At 37.5% G+C, this 23,583-nt stretch overlaps 1 protein-coding gene across 1 annotated transcript in view; it reads right to left on the minus strand.

The window, feature by feature from the left end:
* Positions 1-279: 279 nt before the first annotated feature.
* ARL8B (ARF like GTPase 8B) overlaps positions 280-23,583 on the minus strand; it is a 56,444-nt gene continuing 33,140 nt past the window's right edge. The window contains exons 2-7 of the mRNA XM_078075767.1: positions 12,476-12,556; positions 11,959-12,032; positions 11,332-11,425; positions 8,134-8,201; positions 7,449-7,519; positions 280-2,355 (exon numbers count right to left, since the gene is read on the minus strand). Coding sequence (XP_077931893.1) covers positions 2,306-2,355; positions 7,449-7,519; positions 8,134-8,201; positions 11,332-11,425; positions 11,959-12,032; positions 12,476-12,556 — 438 coding nt within the window. The 3' untranslated portion in view covers positions 280-2,305. The remainder of the gene's footprint in view (positions 2,356-7,448; positions 7,520-8,133; positions 8,202-11,331; positions 11,426-11,958; positions 12,033-12,475; positions 12,557-23,583) is intronic.

Genomic DNA, 23,583 nt, shown 5'->3' on the forward strand with positions numbered 1-23,583 from the left:
TTATAAAAGTCCTAAATTTGGTATATCAGCACAGTTTACAAGTCATACCATCTCCTCCACCCTATCCCCCCCAAAAAATCGCAGCATCAATCCTGTGGATATTTTAAAAGTTTATTTCTATTTTAACTAGCCCGCAGACCCAATTCTTTGAGAAGTGAGCTGATTTCTTTCTAGCACATTGTCTATGGACCTTGCTCATGGTAACTTTCCTCCCATCCCCTTCCAAAAAAGTCAGCACCTTCCATCATGATGCACATTTTAAGTTAAAATTGTCAATACAACCCTCAAAATGCAAGTTTATTGAATAAAGCTGAGAAGAGCAGTAAACAGACAAAAAATGCATCACCTAAATAAAAAAATTCACGTATTTACAAAGTTCAGTAACTGTTTTCACATGCAGAAGTTAATGCACAGGAAAATGTTGGTAGTAGAGTTTGGATGTCTTGAAATGCTGAAAGCAATGAACAGACACACAAACACATTAAGTTTTAGCTATAGGTCAATTAACGAACCAATGCAGTCCCCACACAGTCACACACTTTAGTTCCAATTCCTTTTAGGCACAAGCAAATTGCCACATTCTTTGTAATGGTTCACAGTAACCATTAATGGTGTTGAGCTACAGTAGCAAGTTTAAATATCCCTTCATTTACAGAACCATCCATCCCACCAGGGAAGTATGCAACATGCTTCAAAGAATAAGAACAGAATTTTAAAAGCTGAGATTCTACTCATAAAAATGTGAATGGAGGAAAACAAGTAGTATCTGTGCAACACAGTGCAGTATTTTGTACAGAATATTGTTAAGGCCATGGCAGTCTATAAATTAAAACTGGTATTCATTAAAACAACTGTTGACTGCACTTTTGAGTGCTCAACATGTATGGAAACGCACTGTCTACATGAGTGCTGCTTAACAAAAGAAACAAAATCACACACAGTGTGAGGCAACACATAAGCAGGTGTAGCATAAAGTTTTATCTACTACAGTGGTTTATGTGAATAACAATTTACAAGTGAACCAGTATTAATGTGTCCCTTTATGTATATGGACATCACTAAACTACAAAACATGTTTGTTTTAAGTTTTTATACATCTCCGTATCGTAGAAGCAAACAATACACAGCATCAGTTCCTCAGTTCTCTGTGTGATTGATTATTAAACAACCTGTAGACTTTGCGCATGATTACACTAGACAGAGCAGGCAGGTCTAGAGTTGTCACAATAATCAAGATGTCTAATGGCACCAGACAAAAGAGTGCCAAACCTTACATCAGTAAGAGAGAAAAATAAGAATTTGTATTTGTTTCTAAGTATCTATTGCGCTGAACGTCTATGACTGGATATAAAAAGTCAAGAGTTAGAGTGTCATGCAGCAGCACTGATTTAATGACTAGAGATAGAAAGAACAAACAGGTGTTTGAACAAAGTCTGACATTCTTAACACATTTTATTATATTGGCTGGAATGCTCTAAATTCATGAAAGCCTTTGAGAAAATCTTCAATTCCCAACCCTTTAAAAAAGTGTGTTGAACCCCACCCTCTCCAAAAAAGAGAAAAAGAAAAAGAAAAAATAGAGAAGTAATGATCTGGACAGATACACAACAGCATGCCTTAGTTCCTCCCATATCCCCAACTGCTATCTGGTGATGAAGAATTCTTAGAAAGCAGTCTTTTTAGAATTCATATACGATCTCACCAGTATAAAGAACCAATAACAACACTGATCTGGTGCCTCTGCTCACTCTTTGCAGACCATTTTTTAAATTCCTAAGGTGTAATTATACATTTCACATGCATTTGTGAGATATGTAAACATTATGTTTATATCCCACATGAGTCAGGCTAAAGGTTTTCTAAATACTGTGTGTGGCACTAGAAACTTCATGCTGTATCAAGTCAGTATCAGTATTAAGCTAATGGACTCTATAAGGAAATATCTAGACATTTACTGAAAACCAATATAAAAATCTGGCCCAGAAAGACTAGAACAGAAATATGCAATTTTCTTGATTTAAGATGGTCAAGTGTGTGTTTAAAAAAAAAAAAGCTCTACACACTGTTTAAGACAAGTATGTATAAGAAGCTTTTTTTGTGTGTGCTGACTTTATCATGACAACTCTAGCTGATTCTTTATGAAGGATTAGGGATACACATCTTCAGCAGTGCACAAGAGAAATAAACTCTGAAAAAGGCAATTTCTCGGGTTTAGGAAGGACCGTATTCTGGGAAGTACTTCAGAGGAACGGACAATAATTCTAGGATTATAGCCAGGAAGGACTGGAAGACTTCAGGAGATGCTTCAGCTTCTTCTAGATTTTGAATGTTGAATAAGCCACTGAAGTGTGATATCTAAAGATGGAGGGAAAAAAATTGAAGGCGTTAAGATATCAAAGTTAAGACACTAAACATGAAAGACAGTATTTAAAATGCAGCTAATTCAAAATACATGCTGTGCCTGCCCTCTTCTGCTTTTTGCATCTATATTATTCTCCATTACCTAAACTTCAAGAGGACATTCTAAGGAATTATGAAAGACTCAGCAGTCTCTGATTTAAAAGTTAAATTATGCTCAGGACAGCCTGTGCCATCTTTTATTTAAAAAAAAAAAAAAAAATTTACTGACTGCCTGTTAAGATAAGTACTGTATGTGAAGTGCCAGGAATGCAAAGATATGGGAGAACCCCTCTCTCCCCTCAAGGAGCTTTTAGTATCAAACTTGGAAAACACAGAAGAACTCATTTCGGACTAGGAGGAGGGCTGCCCCATAGAATTCCAGGCAAAGGAAACAACAAAAGCAAAAGAATAAACAAAGGCATGAACAGTGTGGAGATCTGGATGGATTATATGTGATAAGTTGTGGATGAAGCACAGGAATGGGAGAAGGTGCTGCCACTCATCACTAAGGCTACAGCAGGGGTTCTCAACTTCACCTTTCTGACCTTTTGGACTGGGTAAATCTTTGCTGGGACAGGACGAAGGCCTTTCCTGTGCATGGCAGACTATTTTGCGGCATCCATGACCTCTACCCTAGATGCCATTATCACTTCCCCTACACACCCACAGTTGTGACAACCAATAATGTCTCCAGGGATTGCCAAATGTCCCCTGGGGAGCAAAAATGTCCTCAAGTGAGAACCACGGGCTAGAAGGAGCCAGATAACCTTGTATACCACTCTAAGATGCTCCTAAGTTTGGGTTTTATTCTCAAGTCAACTGGAAATTACTGGAGAATTTTAAGCAAGGAAATTATATTAGCTTATTTTAGGATGATCAATGGCAACAGAAGAGGACAACTTGGAGTTGTCAGTACAGACAGTGGCTATCACAGCAGGAATAGGAAATGTGAAGGCACGAAGCAAACAAGTGCTGTAGGAATGGAAGAAGGAAAATGTGGAGTTGACCAAGATACGAACAGAGAAAGAATCTTCTGGCCTCAGTGAGTTGTGTTTGTCATGGAGCTGTTGATACAGTGGTTAAAGTAAGAACAGACTTGAGGAAAAAAAAAAAAAGATAAAGAATTTAGTTATAGGGCACATCAGATTTGAGGTGCAGAAGGTAACAGGCATGGAGATGTCCAGCAGATAGCTTTAGCTATACTGATCTCAGAAAGGGATGGGAACTGGTAAGATGTCACCATAGAGGTGGCAGCTGAAGCTATCACAGCTGAGATTAGCCAAAAAAAGCACTTAGACTGACAAGAGATGGCAGCTAAGTCAAAACAGTGAATTACTGTCCTTGAGTTCTTTAAAAATGTGTCATCCATATAAAGGGTGTGTGAGCATCTATTAGCAGCAGCACTCAATTCTCCAAACCTGAAGATGAGTGCAAATTCAATTTCCAAGCTAATATGCGTTACAGAAACTGTAAGCCACACACGTAAAGAATAGCCTAGAGCTGAGATGGAACCTGTTCAGAGTTGTGGAAAAAATGATTTAACCTGACTGTTGAACCAGATCATGTGCACTTTAAAAGGAGGACAGCAGTATGTAGTAAGAGCAAAGCCACATTCATTAGAATTGAATGGGGAGAAAGGTAAATCTGAGTGTGAAATGCCCAGGTTTAAATATTTAAGAAATTCACTTAAAAAAAACAAACGAAGCTTGTGGACAGTGGACAGATGTTATATCCCAAAGACAAATGGATCCTTAAGACTAGATAAAAAAGCAGAAAAGAAATAAGATACTCAGATGGAGTCATCTTCCATGACAAAAAGGGCCACAAGTATGAGTCATCTTTGCAAAGATCATGTTCACAGAAGTAATCTGTTCTATGTGTGATCTGAGGACACATTACTAAAATATTTCATATACCACACTGGGAAGGTGGAAGGAGAATATACAACCCATGTGCACTGAGATACTTTTGGAACAATTTAGTAAATTCATAAATTTGGTTCTAAAATATGTTGTAAAAGGTGAAATTAGGGAGGATGTTCTGATTTGACTACCCAAGAAGTCTAATCTACTTGGCCCTTAGTTGTATTTCTTGCTCCAAATAAACAGGCATTCTCATTTACAAACTACTTGTTTTGAATCTAGTTAGAGTGGATCCATTTCCCTGGGCTTGATACTACTAAGTGAAGCAGGAGTTCTACAATCACGAACTGTGACTATGGAACTCTATGACAGACTATGAGGTCAGCCTCAAATAACAAAAGAAGTTCTCACCAACTCTCCCGCATTTACTTCTTAAATGAGCTCACAAGATTTTTTTCCAGGAAAGTATCCAGCTGGTTTGTCAAGGTAGTAAAACAAAGGATTTTTTTTTCTCCTTTCAGTAACTTTTTTCCCCTATTTTATGAAATACTAGAGAGAATATAAGGGAGTAAAATGGATTTAGAGAATAGCACAATGCCCTACAATTATGATTAATGTATGCAGAACAGGGTTTTTCAACCTCACCACTACTGATACTTTAGGCTGGACAATTCTTAGTTGTGGGGACTGTACCATGTTTAGAACATCCCTGGTCTTTACCCACTAAGTGCCAGCATCACACTCTGTTATGACAACATTTGGCACTGTCTCCAAATATTGCCAAATGTATCCTGGGGGAAGATCCTTCAATGAGAACCAGTGGTGTATAAGTAAATGCTCTCTTGGGGACACAAGAATTCCTCCTAACATGGGGGTGGGGCGGATTTTTTTTTTTAATGGACTCTAAGTAACCCTAAGTGCTTGAAGAGTCTGTTCTCAAATTAACTAAATGCTCATAATATAGCAAGTCACTTAGTCCACCCCTTTAATAGAGGACAGTTTGTGTCCACCAGCAAAGTATTAGGCTCAGATTGCTTTTGGGTGCTCTTTAAAGGAAGCCCAGGAGTGCCTGACTGGTTCAGTGGGCAGAGCACGTGACTCCTGATCTCAGGGTTGTTAAGTTCAAGCCCCACATTGGGTGTAGTGTTACTTAAAAATAAAATAATAAAAATGAAAAATAAATAAAGGAAGCCCAGAATTAGCCAGAAAACTATCAACACTTTGAGCTCATCAGAGCATGTTTGAGGAGGGGTGAGGAAAGAGTTGATAGACTAGAACTGACTTGGGAAAAAAGTTGACTACAATGAGAACCAATACATATTGAATGAAGGCTAAAGGAAAAAAGATAACAGAATACCTTTTAAACACACTGTGTTGGCACTATGTATTACATTCTACTCCAATACAAGTTTTTGGTTGGTTTGTTTGTTTCTTTTTAATTGGAGGTGTGACTATGGGAGAATGGTCAGAGATACCATGTTTTGGCTTTGAAGATGGAGGAAGGAGCCATGCGCCAAGAATGCAGGCAGTATCTAAAAGCTGGAAAAGATAAGGAAATGGGAGTCTCTCCTAGAGTCTCCAAAAAGAGTACAACCTGTCATTTTAGTCCCTGATTTCTAGCTCAGTGAGAACTATGACAGGCTTCTAACTGACAGCAGCAATAGAAAACTAATACACCCACATGACATCCACCATATGTCAAATGCTGCAATGCATTTTCACATTCCCTCTCACAAGAGAATTTCTAAATTGCTTCCATTATCACCATTTTATAGATGAGTAAAAAGTGGAGATTAGGGAGGTTACATGCTTTGTGCAAGGCCAGTCAGAAAATAAATTAGGACCAAGTGTTCTGGCCTGAGGCTGCCTGACTCCAAAGCCCATGCTGTTTGTAGCCCATTATGCGGCAATGATAGACAGCCTCATTTTTCTGTAGTGGCCCACAGAGCGATTTTTTTTCACCAGTGACCACCAAACTGGAAGAGGTGAAGGTGCCATGAAAATCTCTAGGCTCCTACCCAGCTGCTTCAAGGTACATGCATTAAACTCTCCTCTCACACTTTGGTTGAACCTGTCATGCCAGACAAGAACTGTGTGACTTAGCCTGAGGAGCTTTTTGTCACGAAGGTATACTTTACCAGTGAGTATGTTTTATTGCACTGTTATAGGTCTTTTCACTCAAACAGCTAACAGGTTGAATAGCCTTTCATCTTGTCAAACGTTTCTATTCATCTTTTTTTTACCTTTTGATCCTTTTCACCCATTCCAATCCACTTTTATTAAATAACCTCTCACAAATTAGTTAAACTAAAGTTCAGCCAGATATACTTAAATTCTTTAAGGACACTGTGTTGGACTAACAGTGTCCCCCTAAAAATTCACACCTACCTAAAACCTCATAATTTATTCAAAAATTGTCTTTACAGATATGAGGTCATACTGAATGAAGGTAGGCCCTAATCCAATGATACGTATCTTTATAAGAGAAAATACACACAGAGACAAACAGAGGAGAAGGCTATGTGAAGCCAGAGGCAAAAACCAGAGTAAGCATCGATATGTCAAAGAATGCCAAAGGCAGCCGGCAACCACAAACTAAGAAAAGGCAAGGAAGGATATTCCCCAACAGCTTTCATGGCCCTGCTGACACCTTGTTTTTGGACGCCTAGCCTCCTGAACTTGAGAAATAAATTTCTGCTGTTTTAAACCACCCAGTTTGTGGTACTTTGCTATGGCAGTTCTAGGAAATTAATACAGACACTGAATAGATAAAGAATACTTTTGGCTTATACTTCCAATAGAGTACTAACATTACAGTAATATACTGGTTCAATAAATGAACAATTGTTTCAGTGCCTATAGACCAATTTTTGTAAAGTCTTATTTCAAAAACATTTTGTTTTAAAGCACAGCTGGATACTAGCTCTGCCAAAATTAATACAATAAATTGATATCACATCATGTTTTAACTTCATGTCTATTTCATTTATTTCTTTAAAGAGCATAGAGCACATTCAGGATGTTGTATTTGCTGTCAAAAGATATAATGTCTATTCTTTTTCCTGAGGCAAAAAAAACAGTCCTCTATAAAGGAAGTCACTTAAACAGAAATGGAGATAATAAAGAATAAGAAGCATTAAGACATCCCTTCCAGTGATACCCATTTCTTCCACAGTCATTTCTTACCTATATTATCCTTTTCTTTGCAAGAAATTGAATAGCAGCAAATTTCTCTATCCTGAATAGCAGACAGGTTCCTATAGGAAGCAGAATTAAGCCAATTAAATCTGTGCTTAAAATAACTATCATACCTATCACTCTCTGTTCAATTTTCTTATCTTTTTATACTGAAGAAATTATTTTACTACTACTAAAATTTTAGAAATTCACTTCTCTGGTAGGCCAAATTTACCATGTTTACCTAAAAACATGGCTATAATCATTACTAAATAACAGGAGGGCCAGGCTGGCTCAGTCGGAAGAGCATATGACTCTTGATCTCAGGGTTTTAAGTTCAAGCCCCACGCTGGGTGTAGAGATTAGTTAAAATCTTTAAAAAATAATAATATAATGATGCTAAACAAAGCAGTGGGTAAAACAGTATAATTTAGGGGTGCCTGGGTGGCTCAGTCGTTAAGCGTCTGCCTTCGGCTCAGGTCATGATCCCAGGGTCCTGGGACTGAGCTCCACATCGGACTCCCTGCTCTGCGGGAAGCCTGCTTCTCTGTCTCCCTCTGCCCCTACTTGTGTTCCCTCTCTCGCTGTCTCTCTGTCAAATAAATAAATAAAATATTAAAAAAAAAAAAAAAAAAAAACAGTATAATTTAGAACTAATTTCTTTTAAACACCATCATTCATTCTTAAGACATACATTTTTTCAATTAGCTGTTTCTCATCCAAGGCATTAGGAAGATCTCTCTTGTTTCCAAGTACAAGCACCTTTAAAAAAGAAAAGATATTAACAATAAACTTTTATGTAAGAAAAGGTCACAGAAGCATATGATAGTCATATCTGTAGACATTAAAATTGGAATGCTACCACATGCCATAATATTGAGGCGTATTTGTATAACTGGTGGCCTATCTCATTTATTTAGTAATTCAAATTAGCATCATTTCAACTTCTACCGCATAGATGCCCCTAATTCAATATGTGGCTGCCAATTTCTACTACAATGTTCTTAAGTCTATGGTATGTATTCTGCAATTTCTAAATAAATCTCTACCATAATGTGAATATGATCTTAATACAACCAAGGCAGGGGGGGAACAATTTTTTAACCACTTTTTATGTTAGCCATTAATCATATAAACACATAAATTTGCTTTTAAAATTCCTGATCCATCCTACAGAATATCATGTATAAATATTCTAAGACAATGGTTAAGTCTGGAAATCAGGATAAATATAGCAGTCATAAGCTCTACGAATAAACGGTATCATCTGGTTGCTACATGTGCTTTGAAAAGGAAGCAGAGACAGGCTTCTCAATCACCACTCTATCTTTTCTCAGATAATATCGTTCTTTCTGTCTTAGAGAAAGCAAAGAATATGAGTACATATAACAAAATTTGAGAATATCCATACTCTCAATCAGTGTTCTCTAAGAACATGTAATCTTTGACCCATCTCAACAAAGTACATGCCATGTCTACCTTGCCATACCTATTTTCTTTCACTTAATACACCCCCACCCCCACCCTATTCCATACACTTTGACCACTTCTACTCATAGGACCTAGATTCTTACTTTGCACAAAGGACAAAGAGACAAGGACAGAGGCACAGAAGAGTCAGGGACACCGGGAGCTCACAGGACAATGTTAAACCACAGCCTATCTCCCGTTCCCCAACTTTCACCCCTCTCCATACTCTTATTTAAGTCATACTAGGTTCTGAAGCTGGACCTGCCTGAATTTCTAAAAATAATATCATGGCCATTTGTGATCAGCTGTCAGTTTGGGGGTTGCCTGGCATTTTAGTCCTCTTACTACATTTAAGAACTCTCCTCCTACCTTATGAACCTGCCTCCCAATAAGCTACTTGCTTCTATGGATAATTTTTTCCCCAGTTTTCCTTTCTGCTAGAGCATGGACACTTAATCTAGGATGAACCAAACCTTTCAATGCAGAGGCAATGATGCAAGAAAGCGGGAAAGAGAACCCATTCTGATAGGGAAAGGGAATCAGCTAGATGACTTTCCAATCAGAACAATTGTGTCTAGTGTTCAGAAACTGCATGTGGTCACCAGACTTACTCTATGGTGTGAGTCTGGATGTGATCCTGGCAGCTGCTTAGCTTCCTTGTTCCAGCCTATTTCCTGAGCCTACTTATGTGCAGCCTTCTTCGGAGACTCTGTGAGCTACCCAATATCCTTTCATTGAATTCCTTTCTACTTATGTCAGCTTTCTATTGTTTGCAACTAAGAAGACTTATGGTGACCTTAAGGTAAGACTGATTTTTACCTATGGTAGGTATACAGAACTAAGTTTTAACACAGGAGACAAAGAATAGGCTTTGAAGACATGGATACGAAACCTGGTTGCACAACAGGTAATGTTACCATGTAACCCTGAAGAACAACTGTTATAAAGGAGGGATAACCACGAACCTCATTATGTTGTAAGGATTACCTGAGATAATATACCTCAAGTATTTGACATTCATGAACTTGTGACGAGGCTAAAGCATGGTCCTTTTCCAACATTCGTCAGCTCAACAAATGGTACCCCTTCCACCTAACTTCATGAACCAGGAACTAGGAATTATATTCTTTACATCTCCTCTTCCAACCCATTACCAAGTCTGGTTGACAGCATTCCTAAATATCACTAAAATCTGTTTCCTTCTCACCATCTTGTCTACTACCACCCTAATCCAAGGTACTGTAATTTGCCAAGACAATTTCAAGAGCTTCCTAAAACTGCCCTCCTTATTTAAGGATTAAATTTAATCTTGCCAATTTAATCCATTGTCAAATTGAAATCAGAATAACTTAAATAATAAATCTGACACTTAAAACACTACAACAGTCAGTGCGTGGGTGGCTCAGTCAGTTGAGCATCTGATTCTTGATTTTTGGCTCAGGTCATGGGGTCGTGCCCCCCCCCCCCCCCAGCGTGGATCTCTGCACTCAGGGCAGTCTGCTTCTGCCCCCTCTCCCCCCACCCCCACATACTCGCTCTAATAAATTAAATCTTTAAAAAAAAAAAAAAAGGAAAGAAAAAAGAAACACTTCAGAAATAAAGTTTTAAAACACTAGCAACAGCTTCCCACACAGTCCAGCCCAGCCTCCTCTAGTATCCTAGCCGCTGCATGGCTCACCACTCTCCCCGCCCTCTCACTTTGCTTTTGCTCTAGGGAGACTGGCCTCCTCTTAGTGCCTTGCTTCCTCCTACCAAAAGGCCTTTGTCTACAACTCTCTTTTCCTCCAATCATCCCATCCCTCACATGTCTACATATCCCTCATAATTCAGCTCAAGCATCACTTCCTCAGGGAATCCTCCTTTCTTCCCTCAAACTAGATCAAATCTCCCCTCTAATTTATAACTCTCATGGCCCCTGGTACCTCTCCTTCATAGCACTTATCGGAGCTGTATTATTCCAGTGATTTCATGGCATCTACCTTTCCTACTAAACCATAAGCTCCATGATGGCAGGGAGCATACTTCTATTCACTTTGTATCCCTAGGACTTAGCACTGCCCCTATTGTATATAGTTTAATAAATAGCTGGTTAAGAAATGAATAAATAGCACAGTGCCCAGTATACGGCTAGTATTCAGTAAAGATAAGCCTTTGAAGATTTTAAGACATTTAACTGATTTCAAACATAATAAATCATATAATTATAATTTTAATAATATAATTATAAATCTTATAATCATATAATATAAAATAACAAGAACTCCATACTTACTGGAATTCCTTGTAACTGTGGTTTATCTAGAAGATTATGTAGTTCATTTCGAGAGGCTTCTATCTTTTCACGATCGGCAGCATCATTTTAATAATATAATTATAAATCTTATAATCATATAATATAAAATAACAAGAACTCCATACTTACCGGAATTCCTTGTAACTGTGGTTTATCTAGAAGATTATGTAGTTCATTTCGAGAGGCTTCTATCTTTTCACGATCGGCAGCATCTATCATGTAACTTAAAAAAAAAAAGCGATTTCAATATCTCGTCTGCGAATTCTCTGATAGTCACAATTAGGGATAAAGATTTTTAATTTTCAGATTTACACTACTAAGGGGCACCTGGTTGGCTCAGTGGGAAGAGCATGTGACTCTTGATGTTGGGGTCGTGAGTTTGGGCCCCACACTGGGTGTAGAGATTACTTAAATAAATAAATAAGCAAATAAATAAACTAAAAAAAGATTCACATCACTGAAATTGTTAATCAAAATAAAGACCTAAAGAAAAGCTCAGTACCCAAAAATACTTTTAAGTAGACTATTTAGATGCTAACACATGATAGTAAAACATTTATATCCCTTAGCTCTTAGCTGCTTAATAAAAAAAAAAATAACTAAACTCTCATTTATGATTAAATTTGTTAAAGTTTCATATTAATGGGATTACACTAATAAAGACTGTTATTGGCGAAATAAAAATTGAGCCTTTGGAAGTATTAAAAACAACTTTTTTCCTGGAAACCTAAACTGACTTTTTTAAGCAGCGCTTACACAATGGCATTGACTCCTCTGCAGTACCGCTCCCACATGCTCCGGAACCGGGGTTGTCCTCCTATGTCCCAAATCTTTAAATCAAGACAGACAATTCTTAATGAAGGTATTTTAAGTAATATATTGAAAGAAAAAGTAGAAAAAGGAGAGAAAGATCAGGCAGATATGCCCATTTCCACAATGTTAGAGCCAAATTACTTCTGAAAAACTTGAGCTGAAACAAGTTCTTAATCTAGAAGCTCTTGGGTCCACTTCTAAACTTGAAATTCATATTTAATATGTTTATACTGTATCTAATCAGTTCTACTAAAGAAAATTTTGTGCAATACTTTCTTTGCTTGTTAACCAATAAACTTCCGTACTGAAAATGTATCTTTAAGAGAAGTTTCAGCATGTACTGAATCACGCATCATCCAGATCTGAATGCCAAAAGAGAAAGAAACAGAAAAATTTGTATCTGTATATGCTAACAATTTAAATCAAGTATGGTAAAAAGATCACGTAAAAGATCACGTACCTTTATTGTGACGTTACCTTTAGTTACTTTCCTCATGTTGAAGCCCACCGTGGGTATCATATCTTCACTGAATTGACCTGACTGAACAAAAGAAAACATCTGAAGTTAGAATAATCAATATTTATTAAGACATATAACACGGCATAAACTTCAGGCATCAACAATGCTTTTATAACCATTTTAGTGTATTATATAACTAATTTTTTAGTGGTGGTAACAACCTGTCTTAAGAAAACATTCTTTATAGGTGCACCTGGGTGGCTCAGTCAGTTAAGCGTCCACTCTTGATTTTGGCTCAGGTCATGATCTCAGGGTTGTGAGATCAAAACCCTCTGCACTGGGTGTGGAGCCTGCTTAAGATTCTCTCTTTCCCTCTCCCCTTGCTCTTACCCACCCTCCTTTAAAAAAAAAAAAAAAAAAGAAAACATTCCTTTTAGCCACAGTTCTTGAAGAGATACATTATTTCCTTCATCCAAACACATCCCATTTTTTTTAAAAAAGGATACTTTTAATAAGATTATAACTTTTTACATATTTCCTCCCTCTCCCTTTGCTGCTCCCCCTGCTTGTGCTCTCTCACTCTGTCAAACACATAAAGTCTTAAAAATAGATTAAAAAGAAATATTATATATTACAACTATAAATGAAAATTTATTAATTTCCCCACCTATACATAAATGTTCACACAAAGTAGGAAATCAGAAGTAAAACTTCAAAGTTTTCCCATTTTAGCATTTAAATTACTTTGACAATTTCAACTCACTGCTAAACAGCTTTTCCAAGTTTGTCTTTTAACAAAACTTATATTTTGTCATTGTACAGGTTTTCCTTTTATGTAATCAATTCTGTTCTTTTTTAGCTTATGACCTTCTCATAAGACTAAAATATTTTCTAATATTTGAATGCCCTTTAAAATTTAAAATGTTCATGCATTTGGAATTTGATTTTACAGTGCAAGAAAGTTCCTTTTCTCAATCATCTCACTCCTCATTTAAAAATCTACACATTCCTAACTAATTTGAAGTGATATGCCAAATGCCATAAGAGACACTTCTATATCTGAGCCAATACTTTTCCATTAGTCTGTTTATTCCTAAATTAGGATTAAATGAATTACTGCAGCTTGTACAATTTCTTATTCTATACAGAAGATCAAGAATTTGGAACGTTTTCAAAACTGTCTTAGTTCATCACTCACATTCCAAATAAACTTTAGAAATTCATATTTCAGTTAAAAATTGACTGGAATTATATTAACTGTATTAATTTGAGAAGGATTGCCCTATATCAATTCTTTATATTTAACCATGATCAAGTTTCTCCATCCAGGCACATGGTTTGTTCATTTAAACATTCAAATGTTTTATATCCTTCACTAAAGTATAATTCTCAGAAGGGGTGGCTCAGTCATTAAGCGTCTGCCTTCGGCTCAGGTCATGATCCCAGGGTCCTGGGATTGAGCCCCGCATCAGTCTCCCTGCTCAGCGGGAAGCCTGCTTCTCCCTCCCCCACTCCCCCTGCTTGTGTTCCTCCTCTCACTGTCGTTGTCTCTCTGTCAAATAAATAAATCTTAAAAAAAACAAAGTATCATAATTCTCATAATAGCTCTCACATTTCTTATCATATTCTTTATTTTTTTTAAGATTTTATTTATTTGAGAGAGAGAAAGAGAGCACAAGCAGGGGGCATGGGAGAGGGGTGTGGGGCATAGAGAGAGAACCTCAAGCAGACTCCACGCTGAGCACAGAATCTAGTGCAGGGCTCAATCACATGACCCTGAGATCATGATGTGAGCAGAAACCAAGAGTTGGACACCCAACCGACTGAGCCACCCAGGTGCCCCTCATATTCTTAATTCTGACAATTACAAAGTACACTTAATGAGTCACAGCTAATACTGACTTTATATATTTACATATTTATAAATTTTATTTACCAAATATTAATTTCTCAGTTGACCTGACTCTTATTTTTAGGTAAACAGCCCAGGATTATGAAATCTCTCAACAAAGGAATGGTTAAACAAATAGGACTATGTTCAAGGCCCTAAGACTGGCTGATTGTTTGCTGTGACCTTATGCTAGCCACACATGATTCTAAAACTGTCTACAAGTCCTGAGCACAATGAATTCCAATTTTACAAATTAATTTCCTCTACGCAACTCCAAAGTTCTCTGTTCCCCCCCACCCTGCCCCACATTCAGTGGTGTTCAGGCTGATTTCAGAAAAAAGATGTTAACCACAATCACTACTTTCATTTATATTAAACATTGTAATTCTCAGAACTTTCACATATGATTTATATGTGGAAATCTAGTCATGACATCAAAACTATATGTATCAAAACTAGTAATGATACAACAACAAAAATATAACCTGATTAGAAGGGGAGAAAAGGCAACAACAAAGGCAATATCCATAAAGCAACAATAAGGTGGGCTTCATTAAAATTAAAAACTGCCATGTGAACAAGATTTAGAAGAGTTACAGAGTTAGAAAAGAGGCACAGAGTAAGAGAAAATATTTGTAAAAAGATACATCCAATAAAGGACTATTAGACAAAATATACAAAGAACTCTTAAAACATCAATATGAAAAAAAAAAACCCAATTAAAAAATGAGCCACAGACCTCAACCAATACTTCACCAAAGAAGATACACAGATGGCAAATAAGCATATGAAAAGATACTGCACATCATATGTCATCAGGAAAACGCAAATTAAAATGAGATACCACTGGTACACTTACTAGAGTGGCCAAAATCTGGTACACCAATAATACCAAATGCTGATAAGGAGGTGGGACAACAGCAATTCTCACTCATTACTGGTGGGAATGCAAAATGGTACAGCCACTTTTGAAGACAGTGGCGAGGTTTCTTACAAAACCAAATACACTCTTACCGTTCGTTCAATCCAGCAATCATGCTCCTTCATATTTATCCAAAGATGTTGAACTTAAGTCCACACAAAAACCTGCACATTAATGCTTACAGCATCTTTATGCATAACTGGTAAAACTTGGAAGCAACCAAAGTGTCCTTCAGTAAGTAAATGTATAAAAAGACTGTCATATCCAGGAAATGGATTATTATTCAATATTAAAAAGAAATGAGCTACCAAGCCACAAAAAGACATGAAGGAATCTTAAAAACATATCTAAATGAAAGACTCAATCTGGAAGAACTACTTAACTCTGATTCCAACAAAATGAAAACATGACTCTAGCAATATTCTGAAAAAGGCAAAACTATGGAGACAGTAAGATCAGTGGTTGATAGGAATTGAAGGGGTGGGGGAGGAAATGAATAGGCAGAGCAGAGGATTTTTAGGCAATAAAAAACTGTATGATACTATAATGATGGATATATGTCATTATACATTTGTCCAAACTTATAGAATGTACAACACATAGAGTGAAAAAATAATGTAAACTATGGACTTTGGGTGATTATTATGTGTCAGTGTAAGTGCATCAATTGTAACAAATGTACCACTCTTCTGTGGGATGTTGATAATGGGGGAAGCTGCAAGTGTAGGGGCAGGAGGTATATGGATAACTCTACCTTCCCCTCCTCGATTATGCTGTGAACCTAAAACTGCCCTTAAAAAAAATTGTTTTCTTTTTTTTTTATTTTTTTTTATTTTTTATTTATTTTTTTTTTTTTAAAGATTTTATTTATTTATTTGAGACAGAGAGAATGAGAGAGAGAGCACGTGAGAGGGGGGAGGGTCAGAGGGAGAAGCAGGCTCCTCGCTGAGCAGGGAGCCCGATGCGGGACTCGATCCAGGGACTCCAGGATCATGACCTGAGCCGAAGGCAGTCGCTTAACCAACTGAGCCACCCAGGCGCCCTTTCTTTTTTTTTTTAAAGAGAGAGAAGCAGGCTCCCCGATGAGCAGGGAGCCCGATGCGGGGCTCGATCCCAGGACCCTGGGATCATGACCTGAGTTGAAGGCAGACGCTTAACGACTGAGCCACCCAGGCATCCCAACAATAACTTTTTTTTAAATGGGCAAAGGACTTGAAGAGACATTTCTCCAAAGGAAATATACAAATAGCTAATAAGAACATGAAAAGATGCTCAACATCACTAATCATTAGGGAAATGCAAATCAAAACCACAAAAGATACCACCTTCATACCCATTAAGATGGCTATTATCAAAAAAACAACAACAACAACAACAAACAAAATAACAAGTTACAGCAAGGATATGGAGAAATTGCAACCCTGGTGCACTGCTGCAGGAATGTAAAATGGTGCAGCTGCTAAGAAAAACAGTATAGAAGTTCCTGAAAAGGTTAAAAATAGAATTACCACATGATCCAGCAATTCTACTTCCAATTATAAACCCAAAAGCATTGAAAGCAGGGACTCAAAGAGATTTATCTGTATACCCATGTTCACAGCAGCATTATCCATAACAGCCAAAAGGTGGAAGAAACCCAAAGACAACTGAAAGATGAATGGGTAAACAAAATGTGGTTTATTCCTACAATGTAATATGATCCAGCCTTAAAAAAACTTACTCATGCTAAAACACAGATGAACCTTTTGAAGACATTATACTATAATAATATAAATAAGCCAGATACAAAAAGACAATACTATATAGTTCTACTCACATGAGAAACCTAAAATGGTTAAATTCATAAAGACAGAAAGTAGAATGGTGTTTGCCAAAGGCAAGGGAGAAGGGGGAAATAGGGAGTAACTGCTTAGTGGGTATGGAATTTGTTTGAAACGATTAAAAAGTTCTAGGGGTGCCTGGGTGGCTGGCAGTTAAGCCTTCAACTCTTGGTTTTGGCTCAGGTCATGATCTCAGGGTCGTGGGATGTAGCTCTGTGTCGGGCTCTGGGCTCTGCTTGGCGTGGAGTCGGCTTGAGATTCTCTCCCTCTCCCTCTGCCCATCCTCCTGCTCTCTCGTGCTCTCTCTAAATGAATGAATAAAATCTTAAAAAAAAAAAAAAAAAAAAAAGTTCTACAGATGTATGGTGGTGATGAACTTAATACTACTGAACTAATTGTACACTTAAGAATAGTTAATATGTGGAATACTACTCAGCCATCAAAAAAAAAAAAAAAAAAAAAAACCCAAAATCTCACCATCTGCAATGAAGTGGATGGAACTAGAGGTTGCTATGCTAAGCAAAGTAAGTCAATCAGAGAAAGACAATTATCATATGATCTCGCTGATATGTGGAATTTAAGAAACAAGAGAGGATCATGGGGGAAGAGAGGAAAAAATAAAACAAGACAAAATCAGAGAGGGAGACAAACCATCAGAGACTCTTAAGCATAGGAAACCAACTGAGGGTTGCTGGAGGGGAGGGAGGTAGGGGGATGGGGTAACTGGGTGATGGCCATTAAAGAGGGCACAGGATGTACTGAGCACTGGGTATTATATAAGACTGATAAATCACTGACCTCTACCTCTGAAACCAATATTATATATGTTATTATTTAAATTAAATTAAAATTTAAAAAATAAGAATAGTTAAGATGGTGGGGTACCTGGGTGGTGCAATCAATTAAGTGAACGACTCTTGATTTCAGCTGGGGTCATGATCTCAGTGTTGTGAGACTGAGCTCTGCACTGTGCTCCACACTCAGTGGAATCTGCTTAAGACTCAGCTTCAGTAGTGGCTGATTCTGTTTTTCTTAAAGATCTCCACTGTAATTATATGTATTATAATAAGTTTTAATTGATGTCTGAGGTGAGGTCCATGAAAGATAATGCTTCATTTGTTTGTTTTCATCAGGAAATAGGTGTTTTACATAAGGAAGCAGCCAGAAATGGTAGCTAAACTGTTTAAAGGCCAAAACTTTTAAACTAGCTTGCACAGGAAGCTTTCTAAAATAAAATGCATTACATATTTAGGGTGCCTGGGGGGCTCGCTCTCTCTCAAATAAATAAAATCATTAAAAAATTAAAAAATAATAAAATGCAATAACATACTTAGCTAACTTCTCACACATAATTTATGGAACATGATTCAATGTGTTCTTGGTATTTCAAGGTTACTTTATCAATTGTAAAATAAGAAAACGAAGATAACCCTTAAGGGCCCTTCTGGCAATAAAATTTAATGATTGTGAACATCAATTATAATGCCATTCCATGACAAAATGATGTAGGGGTCTGCAGTATACTGGGGTACTGACCCTAAACTTTTAGATGTTCCTTCATCTCCTTTATCAATACTTCTTACTGGTGGCAGAAACTATAATTTTCTCTAATTCAGTTGTTAGTGCTAATCTGCAATGGCTTAAAATTAGGTAATGAAGTCCTTGGGTTTTTATTTTTTATTTTTTTTATTTTTTTAAGATTTTTTATTTATTTATTTGACAGAGAGAGACACAGCGAGAGAGGGAACACAAGCAGGGGGGAGTGGGAGAAGGAGAAGCAGGCTTCCGAATGCCAAGCAAGGAGCCCGATGCGGGGCTCGATCCCAGGACCCTGGGATCATGACCTGAGCCGAAGGCAGATGCTTAATGACTGAGCCACCCAGGCGCCCCGTCCTTGGGTTTTTAATCCAAAAACGTCTTGAGTACAGAAATATGTTTAATAAATATTTAACTGTGCTGCATGGATTTTGTGGTATAACTACTTTATAGACTTGGAAGCATTTCCACTTCTTTCCTAGTGTCAAATCTTAATCCTCACTTTTCAAAGCTTGTGCTGAATGACTAAACCACTGAGTTGGCAGCTGTTCTCTAGGTAACTGAGAATTTATTTCTATGCTGTCAAAATGCCATTAAACTGAGACAAACAATTTAGGAAGCAAATAGATGCTTGAAAAAATACTACTTAATTGTGTATCATCTTATTTACTTAAACAAATTTAACATTTAAATAATACCAAACATCATTCTTAGCACTTAATAAATACTCTACAAACAGCACGCACTGATTTTGTGACGATGGACAGAACTGTAGTCATCTACACAGACCCTGTAAGCCGAAGTCTCAAAGCAATATTCCTGCAATTTGTTTAGTTGGGTAAAATAAATCTGAAGCAAAATAGGTGGTAAAAAGAAGACTAATCCTCCAAGTCTGAGAATCTTATTACCAGTTTTGCTACTTACTAACCACATGCAAATCATTTTACCTTTGGAATGAAGCTACCTTATCTAGAAGAGGGAATTGGAAGAGTATGTCCAAAGTCACTTCCAGCTCTAACATTTATTATGTTTTATTCATAGGCCTCTCATTTAAGATATAGTTGAGCAAGAGATAAATGCCTACAACAGAAAAATGTGGCTCTCTTCCCAAAATTCTTTGGTATATGAAAGGCTAAAAGCAAACCTTGTCCCAGTAAGTTTTCCTCTAGTGCTAACTCACATGTACAGCTGGGGAGAACACAGTGAAATACTCCTATAGTTCAGTGCTTTAAAGTAGGAATTCTATTATTATTACTTTTTTTTTAAGATTTTATTCATTTATTAGAGAGAAAGAGAGAGCATGAACGAGAGGCAGCAGAGGAAGAGGGAGAAGCAGACTCCCCATTGAGCAAGGAGCCTGACATGGGGCTCGATCCCAGGACCCTGAGATCATTACCTGAGCCGAAGGCAGACACCTAATGACTGAGCCACCCAGGTGCCCCTAAAGTAGGGATTCTAAATGAATTAGGTTAGATTTTACAGTTGCTCTTTTATTTATTTATTTGACAGACACAGACACAGACAGAGAGGGAACACAAGTAGGGGGACTGGGAGAGGGCGAAGCAGGCTTCCTGCTGCACAGGGAGCCTGATGTGGGGCTTGTTCCCAGGACCCAGGGATCATGACCTGAGCCAAAGGCAGACGCTTAAGGACTGCACCACCCAGGTGCCCCTACAGTTGCTCTTTTAAATGCATAAATATGCAGAGAGCAAGCTATTACCCACATGAGGAAATAAACTTCTCTTTGCTTGATCTGTCCATCTACAGTAGCAATCCAATCCAGTCCTTAATAAACTTGAAAAGACAAATGGAAAAATACCAGCTTTGACAAACGTCTCCGAGTATTCTCTAACAAAACCTTTTTTCCAAAAAAAGGACCTGGTTATCAAGCTACTTTGGAAAGACAGAATGCAGTAAGGAGCATGACAAATACCTCATATAAAATTTCTTCTCTTGGCCAGAAGAAACTACTTTTACATGCTAAACAGAGGAGTCTTTTGTTTTTTTTTAAAACACACACACTATGGGGCTCCTGAGTGGCGTCTGCTTTCTGCTCGGGACATGATTCCATGGTCCTGGGTTCAAGTCCCGCATCCAGTTCCCTGCTCCACAGGAAGTCTGCTTCTCCCTCTCCCACTCCCCCTGCGTCTCTCTCTGTCAAATAAATAAATAAAATCTTAAAATAAAAATTAAAAAAATTTTTAAAAAATACATTTTAAACACACACTATGACTCAATTATTTAATTGCCAAAATTCATACATTTGCTAAGTGAGAATATATGGCCAATAAATATACATGTTAGTCATTTTTCTTTCCAAGAACCTTTAACATAAAATTATTACCAGTACTAATTTTTCTACTTAATAACATCATGACGTCTCTTGTATTTCACTACTAAGTGGAACAGAATACCATGAGAAGGAAACAATATTCCCCATATAGTACTATTTCAGCTGAGAATGCGTAAACTAAATCTAACGTTGAAACATCAGACAAACCCAAAATGAGAAACATTCTATTAAATGGGAGAAGGAATATTTCTGACAAATGTCAATGCTATAAAAGGCAAAGGAAGGCTGTGAAAATGTTTCAGACTAGAGAGGGCTAAAGAGACATGACAACTAAAGGCAGTACCTGACCCTAGACTGGATCTTGCACTGGTGGGTAAATATGCTATAAACAACATTATTGGGTCAACTGACAAAATAGCAGTAGATAAAATCTGTGAGGTATCATTTTTTTAATGTCATAAAGTTGGTAACTAAAGTAGTCATATAAGAGAATATCCCCAATCTTGGAAAATACACTTAGGTACTTGGAAATAACGGGCCATGCTACAAAAAACTTACCTATGTAAAGTGACACTATAAAGCAAATGAAGTAAAATGTTAATAGTTCGATCTCAGTAAAGGGTATATGTATGTTCTTTGCAATGCTTTTTATTCCTACAACTTTTCTGTAAATTTGAAATTATTTCCAAACAGTACATTTTTAATATGACAAAACTCACGAATACACTCAATCATAAGGAATTCCAACAAGTTCAGGAACAAGTCATTGCTAACCCTGTTCTATTCTTTAATATTCTAAAAAGACACTCATTCACAGATGTCTTCTAACAGAAAAATCTATGTTTCATATCTCATAGTTTTGGTATAATGTAAATTCCTCTGGGCCTTAAAACTGGCATTTTTAAATTGACTCCAATGTTTCAATATTTATTTACAACCTGGGAAATGAATTAAGATAGTGTGTTCTAGGCTTCTGCTTCTCTTAGTTTTTGGAACTAAACGTATTTTCCTTTTCTTTTCTTTCTAACCACTTAATAGTTACCACTGTAAACACAGAAATCATGTCTGAGGCAATCTCCCTTACAACACTCTTTTTTTTTTTAAAAAAAAGATTTTATTTATTTATTTGACAGAAAGAGAGACAGCGAGAGCAGGAACACAAGCAGGGGGAGTGGGAGAGGGAGAAGCAGGCTTCCTGCCAAGCAGGGAGCCTGATGTGGGACTCGATCCCAGGACCCTGGGATCATGACCTGAGCCGAAGGCAGACGCTTAACGACTGAGCCACCCAGGCGCCCTCCCTTACAACACTCTTTTTAAGGGGCTAGAAAAGATAATTATTCACTTTGGTAGCACTTCAATAATCATTAATATGATGTTCAATTTTCTCCCAATTTTAGAACACTATGGACAATCTCTTTTTCAATAATTTCCCAAAAGACAATAACTTGTTCTCAGTTTTATGTGCAAATCTGGACTTACTTCCAACTACAGACATAATTCATTCCCAAAGAACGTCAGTTTGAAAGCACACATTAAAAAATCTGTTTGCGGGGGCCCCTGGGTGGCTCAGTCGGTTGAGCAACTGTCTTCAGCTCAGGTCATGTCATGATCTCCAGGTCCTGGGATCAAGCCCCACATCGGGCTCCCTGCTCAGCGGGGAATGTGCTTCTCTCTCTCTCTCCTCTTTCTCCTCCCCCCTGCTCGTTCTCTCTCTTCCTTCTCCTCCCCCTGCTTGTTCTCTCTCTCTCTCTCTCTCAAATAAATAAATAAAATCTTAAAAAATTGTTTGGGCAACTGAATCTTATTAACCAAAGATTAACTTCTCTCAAAATTCCAGTGGGTTTGTTTGTGGGTTTTGTTTGTTTGGGGAGGGAGGGATTCTCTTTAGTACTTACCATAGAGAATTAAGAACCATCCCAAAATTTTAAATTTCAGGTTCCTCGGGGACATAATCAAGTAAGGCCTCTTTTCTTCAAATGGCCCAAATTCTCAAAATGGGCCACTGCTCTAAATAAACTAAACTTAAGAAATTATTTCTCTGAAGCAAATCAAGTAATAGCTTTCTACAAAATCATAAAATTTCAAGATTATCCTTCAAAAAAATGAGGCAACTTGCAACACCGACTCAAAAAAACTTTTATCTCTACAAGAAACACTAGCTAAAGTAGTAACAGCATCTTTAGGCTCTTGCACAGACAGGCCCCCTGTGTAGACTGTAGTCTGGATGCCAATGTTTTTCCTCTGGTCTGGCAATTCAAATCAACTGGCATGGGTTGTCACCTGGGCTCAGTGAGAATGTGCTCTTCCATCTGTGTTCTTCTCTACACAGATGAGGGGAAAAGTGGTTACAGCTCTCGGGCTTGGCATTTATGAACTCTGGCCTAGGGGTTCTGCCGTAGGCAAGCCAATTATAAAAGCCTGTTTCACACATGACCCAATCATCGGCAGCATACATAGACAATGAATGTGTGTTGTACTGATTCACAAACACCTATACTGTTCACCCTTTCCTCTATGGCCATAAACCCACAGAGCTACTTTGCCTCCACTTTTACTCATTTGTTTAATTATTCACTCATTTTTCAAACAGCAGAGGGAAAAAAAACTAGAAAACAAATATAAAAATATCACACAATAAACACACAC

The sequence above is a fragment of the Halichoerus grypus genome, chromosome 1, assembly GCF_964656455.1.
Source record: "Halichoerus grypus chromosome 1, mHalGry1.hap1.1, whole genome shotgun sequence".
Classification (NCBI taxonomy): Eukaryota; Metazoa; Chordata; class Mammalia; order Carnivora; family Phocidae; genus Halichoerus; species Halichoerus grypus.